General features: G+C 38.2%; 1 protein-coding gene across 1 annotated transcript in view; it reads left to right on the top strand.

Annotated features, from left to right (window-relative positions):
• Window positions 1-12,303, top strand: part of aldh1a3 (aldehyde dehydrogenase 1 family, member A3) — a 50,766-nt gene extending 38,463 nt beyond the window's left edge. Inside the window, exons 9-13 of the mRNA XM_047362541.1 lie at window positions 1,573-1,757; window positions 4,975-5,139; window positions 7,958-8,115; window positions 8,528-8,602; window positions 8,693-12,303. Coding sequence (XP_047218497.1) covers window positions 1,573-1,757; window positions 4,975-5,139; window positions 7,958-8,115; window positions 8,528-8,602; window positions 8,693-8,762 — 653 coding nt within the window. The 3' untranslated portion in view covers window positions 8,763-12,303. The remainder of the gene's footprint in view (window positions 1-1,572; window positions 1,758-4,974; window positions 5,140-7,957; window positions 8,116-8,527; window positions 8,603-8,692) is intronic.
• Window positions 12,304-12,665: the final 362 nt, after the last annotated feature.

Genomic DNA, 12,665 nt, shown 5'->3' with positions numbered 1-12,665 from the left:
GATCATTTTGGCATTAAATCTTGAATTCATACTTAACCATTTCTCATTTTTTCACAAGGTAAATACTTTGCTGGTTTTACTGGTTGGGTCTCGGAACTGGAGAGAAACGGACCTGGTTGTCCACAGGGAGCAAAGAGAGTAAAAACTCCCATTTTACAAAAAATATGATTGAGATTTTGTGACAAAATCTTAACCAAGTCATTCATGCTTGATAACCCACCAATGTGGTTGAATTAAAACATTTATCCAAGTAAGAGACCAAATTTTGTTCCAGTGATGTAAAATTCTCATTGCAAGTAACTGCAAATCCTTGATGGCAGTTAATGCCACCAACCAGTGGCACAACCAGTTGCTGTATATGGTTCAGGGGGCAATTGCTTTTTTACATAGAGCCAGGATGATATGGATCTTTTTTCTTAATAAATGAAATTTATCTTTTGAAAATTGCGTTTTGTGTATGCTCAGGTAATCTTTGTCTGATTTAATCATTTTTTTTCTCCTTTATATTAGCAGAGGGGTCTTAAACTTTATGAAATAATTGCCAGAAAACAATCTAATTGATGAAAGTTCTTGAAGGGGACATATCATGCAAAATCCACTTTTTTAGCCTTTAAACATATTTTGAACAGCCGGTTTTCCGGGGGAAATTCGTATTCCCCCACTTCAAGAACGAGTTGTTAAGTATCAAGAAGGATGTAGCGCTAATCTGCAAATAATGTTAAAATGACAACAGCTTTATTTTAGACATAAATTTATTGTGTGTTGACTTGACCTCCTGGCCATTGTTCTGATAGCAGTAGCATCGTGCCTTCTGCTTATGTTGGTGCTGTGTGCTGCTTTTAGCTCCTTGAGGATAAAACCATACTGCATGTTTTGAATAGTATTATTGCATGAACAGTTTTGCATTGTTTTTGCAGTTCTTGGAGCGTTCATGGAGTGTTCTTTGACCTGAAGGGGGGCGGGGTGTGAGGTGCCTCAGTAGCATTTAAAGAGACGGCACCAAAACGAGTTGCTCTCAGACACAACAGGTAAAAGAGGAGCCTACAATAACAAGGGGTTCAGACCAAAGTATTGTAATTCCACTTTATACAGACCATAGCTGAATGATTTTGAGGGTGAAAAGGAAGGATTTAAAAGCATGATATGTCCCCTTTTAATGTTTAATAACTTTCAGATAAAAATATTATTATAATAATAATAATTTAGACTTTATTAATCTCACAATGGAGACATTGTCCTCTGCATTTAACCCATCCCTTAGGGAGCAGTGGGCTGCCATGGTGCAGCGAGCATTCGGGGGCTAAGGGTCTTGCTCAGGGACCCAGATTGGTAGGCTGTGGGATTCGAAACCAGGGTAATTGTGGCCTCCTCAGGATGCAAATGCCCTGCACCCTAACCTCTAGGCCCCCATTATATTATATTATATTATATATTATATTATATTATATTATATTATATTATATTATATTGATGACCAAATTCCTTCAGAACACTGAAGATCACTCAATTGTTACCTATAAATGATGCAGTTTCTTCTTAAGTTTATTTTTGTCTCTGTTTGTGTGTGTGCAGTGCAGCTGGCTGTGGAGGAAATTCAAAAAGGTGCCTTTTACAACCAAGGCCAGTGCTGCACAGCTGCATCACGTGTCTTTGTGCACGAAATGATCCATGCGGAGTTTGTGCGTCGTAGTATAGAAAACGCCAAGAAGATCGTCATAGGAGATCCACTGGACCCCCAGACAACGCATGGGCCACAGGTTTGAAAGCTAAACTTTATGGTTTTGGACACTTTCCTGTTCAAAGAAAAATGTCTGAAATAAAAATCTGGTCTCCAGACAGATTGACAAACCCATCCATCCATCAATCGTAAACACAGTTGGAACCAGGGGTCTCGTGTACGAAAGACTTTGATACTAAACGTTTGTGGCAGGGAGAAATTCTGTAACCAGCGGCGCATTAAAAAAATCAGATGTACACGTTACCGCACACGTAACCTTCATACATCCCAATTTGCCGTGCACGTGGCGCTTGAACCGTCCCGGTCCCGCCCTTGAATACATTTGCAAAGTAGTATAAGTGGCCGGAAGTCCGCTATGACGTGTCCAAATAACCATGGCAACGGTGCTTTGACAGTCAAAGAACCGGTTCCTGTGGCGGAAAAACGCGTAGAGAGACTGTGTTTACACACCACGAGGGATGTTTGTAATAAATTACAGCAAAGCAACAACTTCTTGAATGACATCAGAGACTCAAACTTGACTCTGGGGGGGAAAAAAAAGGTTGTCGACTCGAACCCGTTAAGTTCTACCATGTCTGCATCAAACCCACACGGCACTCTAGCTGCTGCACTAAGCTGAATCACAGCTCAATGCCAATCATTATAATGACGTGAATATTCTTTCCATATTTCTAATAGGAAGACTGTCACCACACACACTATGTGAAGTACTTTGAATTTTTAAACCGTCCAGAACGCTACATAAAAAATAGACCTATAGGACCCAGCCATCGCGCACGGAGTCTGCTTGAGTTTTGTTCCCAACACTTATAATTACTATAGTATAAAGGAATCACGCGTCATAAATAGATGCATATATTGAATGATATATTCATAAATTGATATTCACTTACAGATGGGGCCCTTATAGCAGTATGAGTGCAGTCCATAGCTCTGATTACATTCAGAAATCGGCTCAACGCTGCAAATGAGAGCCACAGTTTAGGAGAGTTTTTTATAAATAAGCAACATACGGATGAGACCGACCCATATGGTTGGCATGGCCCGGCTCAGGGATGACTGTTAAAACCCCCCTCCATCTCAGCTCCATCTGAGAAGCTCTGGTGGAAAGGACCGCAGGGTAGTGAGAACTGGAACTGGTACCGGAAATTCCTCCTGGTTTCTCTCTGTAACACTGAGGCCAGCTCCTTGCCCTGGGCAATCTAAACGGGTCGATAAGCCATACATCATCATGTGCCAGCAGGTCAGTACGATCTCTGAATAAAACCCTCCTTCTAACTTCTTCCATCCTCCAGCTGAGCCAGGCTGTCATCCTTTCACAGTTACACACAACTTTACGCAACTATTTATGGACATGTGATTGTCTCCAGCTTGTCCACCATAGGAATAATCAAACCTGATTTGTTTGAAATTAATCTGTTGATGAGACACCGTTTTCTTTTTCATTGAGAATGAAAATGCCCCTTAGATGATTTCCATGCATGTTATGCTCCTCAGAGCACAGACCAATGAGCATTTCCATCTACAGGTGACAAAAACAGGTGTGTTGTGTTATATTATAAGCCTAAATGTAATTCAGTTTGATCGCTCATAAAAGCCCAAACCCATGAAAAAAACATCAGGCTTATGCTTCATGAATTAAATAAAACTGACTGGAGTCATATTTTAGTTGATTTAAGGAATATTTAGTTCTCTGTAGTTTATTATTGTCGATTGAAAAAGTTTGCGTGGCTTCTGCAAATTTTCACGGCAGGTCGAAATTTTGTGTGGATTTACGCACACTTTCACGCAACGTTCATTTTAGTACATGTCGACTTGTGCGTAAAATATTGCGCCGCAAGATTTTTGTGCGTAAGTACGCTTTGTACATGAGGCCCCAGATCTTTAGATGCACTGTATAAAATGACACATTACCATTTTTTCCCTGTGTCTGACATAATTATCAAACTAAACTTTTCGATTTTAGGTCAGGTGGAATTACAAAAAATGTTTCCGTTTGTTAGAATAAGTCATTTTTGTTACTTTCTCTAAATTTGGAAGTTTCTGTAAACTTGTGTGGATGAGTGCTTGTTTGAGTGTGACTGAGGTAATGTGGCTTAGTGTAAAGCACTTCAAATGAACAGCGACTAGAAAAACTTGAGTCTATTTACCACTGACTAAGCTTAATATGCTTTCAACAATAAAAAAAAAAAAAAACTTAAATGATGATGTCATGGCTTTGCAAGCAACTGAAAGATTAATTCAGAACATTTAAGTTAAATGGAGGAACACCTGTATATTTTTAGGCAACTCATATGTATTACTCTAAATAAATCAGAACTGTGGACCTTTACAAGTCTGGTTCATCATTGGGTAAAGTTCCAGATGCCTAAAGAAGCTACTTCTCCGTTCATTCAATTAAGTGTAATTGAATGAACAGCATGGGAATGTCCAAACATCCTTCTCTGAACGGTATGTTCAGAAAGGAGACAAGGTCTGTGTTCTACAAAGTGTTTGGTGTGAATTGTATCAACACCAGAACAGCAGCAAATGACCTTGTGAAGATGCTGATCAGTGGGTGTCATTAACCACATTGAAACTAGTTTTGTGCTGACATGTACTGAATGACTATTGAAATTCAATAGTCTGAATTTTCATCAATAATGACCATCAGTACATTTGGAGGATAAAGGATGAAACTTGCAAGCCAAGAGAACACCATCACAACTTTGGCAGCGAGCAAGGAGGCTTACAGAACTGATTCTGTTCCACCAGTTAATGCAGGAAGATCGGGACACAATTCCAGCACTGTTGGAGAAGCTTGTGAAGTAACTTCACCAATATTTCACCCAAGTCATCCATTTTAAAAGGAAATTCTAACAAGTACTTTGGAAATATATGTAAACTTTGTTTGAATTTGAAGTTCTACAAAAAGATCTTGTTCAATATTCTGGCAATTAGCAAATAGAAATACATTCGATAAGCCTAACTGGACTGAAATAGGAAACATGTAGTCTGATTGAACATTAGACAGTAAGAGGTATATGTTTTCTATCTTTTTAGACAGTTCATGTAAAGATCTGGTTTCAACTGTAAATGGGTAGTTGTTTGAAAGGTGGGACAACTACTGTGAAGCACATCTCAAATTGTCAAATGTACTTTTGGGCCTAAAGGTTAAAAGGGATTTATTCTTAAAACTTAATAATTAAAATAATTGTAATTAATTGCTTTTTGTTTACCTTCTATGCTGTTACCAGATTGACCAACTGCAGTTTGACAAAATTATGGACCTGATAGAGAGCGGGAAAAAAGAAGGTGCCAAGTTGGAATACGGAGGAGGTGCACTGGATGCAAAAAGCCTCTTTATTCAACCCACCATCTTCTCCGAGGTCAAAGACGGCATGAGAATAGCCAAGGAAGAGGTTACAGCACATTGCACTGCATTAGGGATCTGACACTGATGTATAAGAGAAATTGTGTAACAGAAAAGTCACATAAGACGCATTGTTATAAGAAAACAGCCAGAACAGAAAGACAGGCTGATTAGTCACTAGCTTACAGTTAAACACACCAGACTGTCTAAGATGGAAACATTTGGGTAATGGAGTCTCAGCTAACCCAGGTCTAGTGGTACCCTAAAAATCCATTGGCAAAGTGTAAACTTTATAAAGAAATCCCATTGAGCATTGTACAGTTGAGATATATATATATATATATATCTATATATATCTATATATATATATATATATATATATATATATATATATATATATCTATATATATATATATATCTAAATATATATATATAGATATATATAGATATATATATCTATATATATATATATATAGATATATATATATAGCCCAAGACTTCTTGATAGAAAAAATTTACAAGTATTAAAAAAATGCAGCCAAAAAACTTCAAGTTTTTATATAAAAACAATCACATTTTTTCATTTGTGTTCCATATAATCACATCCTGCTCCACCTAATCTGACAATGAGTTAAAAGGAGAAGACAAAAATTAGCTATTTGCGCACTCCCAGCACCACGAATGCGCAACTACGCGCACAGGCAGAGAGAGACTCCATTCTGGAGAAGTCCAGAACAACAGTTCACTCCAGGTCGACCTGCCTCCTTCATTACCTGAAAAGTTACACTGAGCGCCTCGAACAGGGATCATTTCAGAGCAGCTGCGGAGCCAACTGGAGAGTGGTAGCCTGGTGTGTGTGTTCAGGAACAGGTGAAAGCAGAGCGGTATAACCCAGGTGAAGATAGCGGTTCAACCTGAATGCTGACTCAGAATGGACTAATTGTAAGTTACAGCTAATCACTGATTCACCCAGCAAGACATGAGGTGGAAGTTCACTCTAATGAGCATCAATCAGGGTCATGATGAGGAATAGAGAGCAGAGGTACTTTCACCTGAGCTACAGGTGAAGTTAAATGATCTGGCCGTGATAGAAAACAGTAGCAACCGTCTCTGTGAACTTCTAGCTGAATTTTCATCATAATGTGAAAATATCTGGTCCTTTACTTCAGTCAAAATAAAAGCATTTAATCCTAATGTAGCTGATCACATTAAAAGGTCCTTCAGATCAACACATTGATCTCATTGCTGCAGCCAGTCTTATAGTCTAGTTCTACATGTAGACAGAAAAAAGGGTTGCTCAATAAACCAGGAAAATATCTCCTGGTTCCAGTAAGACGTAGTAGAAAGAGCATAGCCTCCCTCTTCTCTTTCATATCTTCTGTGCTGATTCTAAACATACAGCTCTGGCTTTAAAGAAGCAGTATAATTAAGAAATAAATCATAGAAATTTACCATAGATGGACCATTAATTAGTTAACTATTACACATGTACTATTATATAAACTAAACTAATTAAACAAGGATACAGTTTTACTGAAGGTGAGACATACATACCATATGCATACAGTTATTAATAACTGTAATATTAGTACTGATAAGGTCCAGGATGAGGCTCTATGCTCTATTTTAAACACCACAACTTAACACCCTTTCCTCTCAGTGTTTAATAGTAAGAACTGTACTAATGTCTCACATGTTCAGTGCAGAACAAAAGACTGGGTTGTAAAATGTTTCTTATTTGTTATTATTTTTGGCAGACCAAATTTCTTCAGAAGTGGAATGAAGGGCTGAAAAGATGGCGATAAAGGAGAACAGGTTCATGACAGAACTAACTATTTTAATAAAATGTTTCGAAAGCTATTGGCATAATTAAAATAAATGTATTTTTGGGATTTTACCATTTGACTAAGATTTAAGAAAATGAACTTTATATTAGTTTCCTTTTTTGAATTGTAAGAATAAAGACAATGGAGCCTCAGGAGTGGAACACTTTGATGAGAATGTAATGTTTATAAAAGGTAATTTATGTAGATGACAAAAGAAGCACATTTATCTGGCCCATAGTAAACATCTCTGAGTTTAAGAAAACATTTTGTCAGCAAAAATTCAGATTAAGTTCTTTTCTAAATACCTCAAAATGTGTCATTATTTGCTTCAGCAAAATGGTTTTTCATCAGGCCTAAACTTTCTTCTTGTCCTTCATTCACCTTCTAACAAAAATAAAAAGTATAATTATTGCAAATCTTTTTTGTTTGATTCACAATAATTTACATTCAGTCTAAAACCAGCCAAGACAGAGAACTGGTACAATATGTCCTATATTCTTTTAACTTTAAATGACCTATAAATTGTCTTATTGAAATCTAAATATTTTGGATTTGTGCTAAAGCCCCCAGTGTTTATATCGCTGATGGCGTAGGGGTTTAAGCATGCCACCCATGTACCCTTTGGATCTCGAAGCGACAGTCCCGGGTTCGAGTCCATCTGACCAAACGACACAGCAGGCTGAGACATGGTGTACTGAAGAGGTGTTGAATCATTACTGTGTAGTCTTTATTGTTCCATTTCACAAGCTTAACAGGCACTTACTTGAATAGTAGTATTTCAAATGCTGTGTTGTGGTACTTCAGACAGTGTTTGAATGGTCACCCCGCCACCCGCTCACCGGCCTACACATGCACACACATACTAATGCCGCCACCACGCTGCCACACAATGCAGATGCACAACAGCACAGCAAAGGAAAGTTATCAAGAGAGAAGACAAAGTATTGTCTAGCTCTTAAGATATAGAAGACTACATACATCAGAGCTTTTTTTGGGGCATTTTATGTTAACTGCTCTTCATTTATATATTTGTGCTTTCAGATCTTTGGGCCTGTGCTTTGTATATTCAGCTTTAAGAGCCAACAGGAAGCGATAGAGAGAGCAAACAACTCTCGGTATGGCCTGGTGTCTGCAGTGTTCACAACAAGTATGGAAAGAGCTCTGTTGGTGTCTGGAGCCATGGAGACTGGAACTGTCTGGTCAGCTTCTTTTCATTCTCGTATTACAATATATAATACTGACTGGAGAGTCACTGACTGGATGCAATCTGCTGGGTTTCCTTAGATAGAAAAACTTTGTATCCAATTTGAATAAAAAGCTAACTCCGACTGCACTGTTCAATTGTTAGGATTAATTGGAATGTATGTACCTGACTTTATGAAGTGCCTTGAGACAACATGTGTTGTGAATTGGCGCTATATAAATAAAACTGAATTGAATTGAATTGAACTTACACAAGCTTCTGAATTCCTTTATATTAAGTAAAACACACTTTGAACAAAACAGTCAAAAGGTTTCTATTAAATTGGCTCTGTTGCAGCTGTTGTGTGAAATATGAAAAGATTAAAATAAAAAGATCATTGAGGCCTCCTTCTCTCCCTCTCTGTCAAGGATAAACTGCTATAACGCCCTGCATGTCCAGACTCCATTTGGTGGTTACAAGATGTCAGGAAATGGAAGAGAGCTGTAAGAGACATCAGCTTTTGATCATATTTCATTAACTTTGTACCATGTTGACTGAACATTTTGTTTTTCTGATTTGTCTGATTCCTCTAGTGGAGAATATGCCCTGGCAGAGTACTCTGAGGTAAAAACTTTGACCTTCAGGATGAATGAAATCATATGAGGGGAGCTGGGAAAGTCCATCTCAGACGTCTCCAATCTGCAGTCTCCTGTTGCCGTCATCTCTTGTGATCACTATACCATCCCATCTAAAACAAATGAAATACTAGAAAGGTTGCTTTGTATTCTTAGTAATCCAGAATGTAGCCATCAATAGAAATCTGATCATTTGTTCACCTTTTCACTAAACGATTGTACAGAAGGATGCAGTTAATGCAAATATATCTCAAACACATTATAGTACCTTCTTCTCCTTTAGTATTTTTCATTTCAATGCAATTTGTTTAATTAACACGTTTCAAACATAGACAATGCCAAAAAATGTTTTATTGTGAACCAAGGATTTTAAAACTCAAGATTGGATAAAGTATGTACAGGAAATGTTTTTGCAATGCTGAAAATGTTTATGTTGTGAATTTCCTGAAAGCTTTCCAGAGTATTTTGCTGTTGTTTTGCACCAGAGCAAGATGCGGCAACCATCATGCTTTACTGCGGGCATGTTGTTGGTGGTAAAAGTGAATTGCACCACACAATTTCTTTTAGGACCTGAAAGCTTAATTGCAACCATGGAAATTTGTTAAATTCCTTCTACCAATGCCAAATAACCTATTCTAGAATTGGCACTTCTTTGGTTTTGATTATTGTATTGGATAACTGAAGTTTAAAGAAACAAGATATTTAACAATTTATTCTTTTAACAAATAGAAGCATTGGTATATGTGGGAAGAACCCACAACACTGGTTAACCAGTGAGATAGATACCATCCCACACCATCACACTACCTCCACAAAAAGCTTTTTGGCATTGGCAGAGAGGATTTGGCAACTTTTCATGGGTGCAACTAGCACAAATCCACAAATGCATTTTCTTTACAAATGTGGCACCATTTATTGCCAAGAAGCATTGTTATGAACTGGACAAAAATCAAAATTTTCCTTACTTTTTGTGCTAAGTTTAAATTTAAACTTATTGGAAGAATTTTGAATATTTTAGTTAAAGTTTAATAACTTGTCAGATTGCTGTTTTAATTCCTAGTTCAACAACATAAAATGGAAACAGGACTCCAAGGGAAGCCGTGGGACTGTATTGACTGGTATATACCACAGTTTGTATTCCAGCATTGTACTTTGCTCAACATCCCCGGATGTAGAGAAACTGGAATTTTGTGTATCTGTAACCAGCATACAGACCAAAGCAGGTCAGATAATCTTGACAAAATGGGGCATTTCTTTAGATTGATTTTCTACAACCAAACATACAACTGAGATTAAAAAAAAAAAAGTAGTTGCAAGAACTAGAAAAAAAGTAGAACTTAATACTGAATGATGAAGTTATACCTCATCCAGTCAATTCCTAGTTGGTGGGAACTGATTTTTCCAGAAAGCGGTCATTGCTATTTATATGGACTACTGACCAGGTGCCAGTAATGTAATGCATTTTAAAACATAAAATAAGTTTCCTGCACTCCTTTTTGTCCTTGTTACTAAAGAAACTAACAAAAGTATAATAAAAATTGAATCTTTTTTTCTTATTCATGCAAATGACTCTTGTTGTGATCCATGGTTGTTTGGGTTTTGGTTTTCATTTGTGTTTGTGTTCAGATCACTTCTTTTATCTTTTATTCATGCCTCTCCATATCCATTTCATTTATGTGTTCCTTGTTGTTTAGGTCCTGTCATTTTAGTTTATTCCTTTGTGTTTAGATTCTTTGTCATAGTTTTTAGCAAGTTCCTAACCCACATGCAGAAAACACTCTGTAGACAGCACGAGTTTTAAAGGTGTATTTTTATCGGGAACACCAGGGAGGAGCTCCAGAGAAATCCAGCTGGGGAATATCCACTGAGAGAGAGGGGAAGGGAAATAGGTGAATGGTGAGATGGTAGCAGTGTGGAGTGAGTTCAAATGATGACTGTTCTTACTGTAGTCTTGCGGAGGTCCAAACTTGGGGGAAGTAGCTCGAGTCCAGTGAGGTCTGCTCATGGGAAATATTGCTTGCAGATGGTTGATGTTTGTTGGATGGCGGGCAGGTAGTAATCAGAAGAATCTAAAACTTCAGAGGTGAAGGAGGCAATGGGAAACCAGGAGGTAACCACTATGGTTGACCCTGAGGTGTCAAATCACCGGCAGTCATCTCCTCTTATCCTCTTCAGCGCAGAAACTGATGATTAGCTGTAGGTGTGTAGGAGCTCAGCAAACCCTCCGTAATGATCTACAGCAACCAGTAGAGGGAGGCAGAGAGTACATAGATAGACCAGCACTGGATCTCTGACAGTCTTACTTATTTCTGATGTTCTGTTTGTGCATTTAGGTTATTCTCTTATTTTAGCCTTGTAGTTCCTTTGTGTTTTGGTTTGTGTTTCTCTGTTTAATTGGTCTCCTTTCCTCAGTGTCCCTGCTTGCACCCCTCTTCAGGTGTTCATTATTCTACCAACTAGGCTCAGCTGGTTCCCATGTCATTATTCCCATCTCTTCTGTATTTAAGATCCTTGGTTTCCTTTGCTCCGTGCTGGATTCTTCTGTTGCATTCATCCTGGTTTGCTGTTATGTTCCCCTCATGCCTTCATTGTAAGTTTCTTGTTCCTCTTCTCAATAAAAGCATTCTAAATGCTATGCAGCTGCCATACTGTATGCTCTTTGGTTCTGCTGCAAACACTCACTATGTGAACTTTATGAAGAAGAACAAAAAAAGTCAAAATTATGCATGTCACTCATAAAGACAATTATATCTTTATGAGTGAGTGTTTTTCATCCATGGTTGTTTGTCTTGCGAGTCTCTGGTTTGCAATCTCTGCTCCAGTTTATGCCAAAGGTGTTTTATCATGATAACATCAGGACTCTGCAGGCCTGTCATGTTCTTCCACACCAAACTCACTCAGCCATGTATTGATGGACCATGCTCTTTGCACGGATGTGCAGTCATGTTGAAACACAAATGGGCCATCCTCAAACTGTTCCTAACAAAGTCGGGAAGCATGAAATTGTTTAAAATATTTTGTTATAATCTATTCTAAATAATAGATTATTTCACTGGAACTAGGAGGCTGAGCCAAACTCCAGAAAAACAACCCCATACCACTAAACATTACACTTGCCACAATGCAGGCAGACAATTGCTGTTTTCCTGGAAGCTGCTAGAGCCAAACTTGGGCTGCCAGACAGTGCTCTCCACTGCTAGAGTTTTTCCATGGGCCCAGACTTGTGGCTGAATTGCTGTCATTCTGAATTGTTATTCCCCTGGATTCCTGCTCAACCGTGTTAATTAGCTACCCTCCATCAGTTGCCTGCTTTCCCTGCCTCACCAGCTGCTTTTGATTCCTCCCTGGTTAGCTCCCAGTGTTCGTGGCCCATTCCCACCCTACCTCACTACTTATACTCTCTGGTTTTCATTGTTCTCTACTGGCTCCTCCTGTTAGCTGCCTGCTCTATGCCCGTTGATTCCACGATCCTGTTTTCTTCCTGTTTTATGTTTGTCACCCTGCCTGTGTTCTGAGTCCTGTATCAGCCTTGTAAGTCTACTGATTATTATTAAAGACAATTTTACTCACCTTGTGGCTTCCTCGCTGTTTGTCTTCATTTTGGTCCAACAGCCAACTTATAACATACAGTGGATGTCCTGTATATGGAAAACCCTTTTTTTAACTTTCATAATTCAATAATGCCTCTTATAAGTGCACATTTGTTTCCCACGAATGCAGCATTATTTGTACAACTGCTTTTACGTCTGCCAATCTGGCCAAATGTTTTGGGATGCATTGTGGGTAGCGAGTGATGTCAGTTTCTTTTTAATCTATGGCCACTGATATATGAACAGAGGTAGATTGAGTAGCCAAACATTGTACTCAAGCAAGAGTAACAATACTTGAATATATTTTTACTCAAGTAAAAGCAAAAAGTAGTCATCCAAAC

This window comes from Girardinichthys multiradiatus, chromosome 4 (genome assembly GCF_021462225.1).
Source record: "Girardinichthys multiradiatus isolate DD_20200921_A chromosome 4, DD_fGirMul_XY1, whole genome shotgun sequence".
Taxonomy (NCBI): domain Eukaryota; kingdom Metazoa; phylum Chordata; class Actinopteri; order Cyprinodontiformes; family Goodeidae; genus Girardinichthys; species Girardinichthys multiradiatus.
The sequence above is the reverse complement of the archived record's forward strand: the minus strand, read 5'-3'. Positions and strand labels throughout refer to the sequence as shown.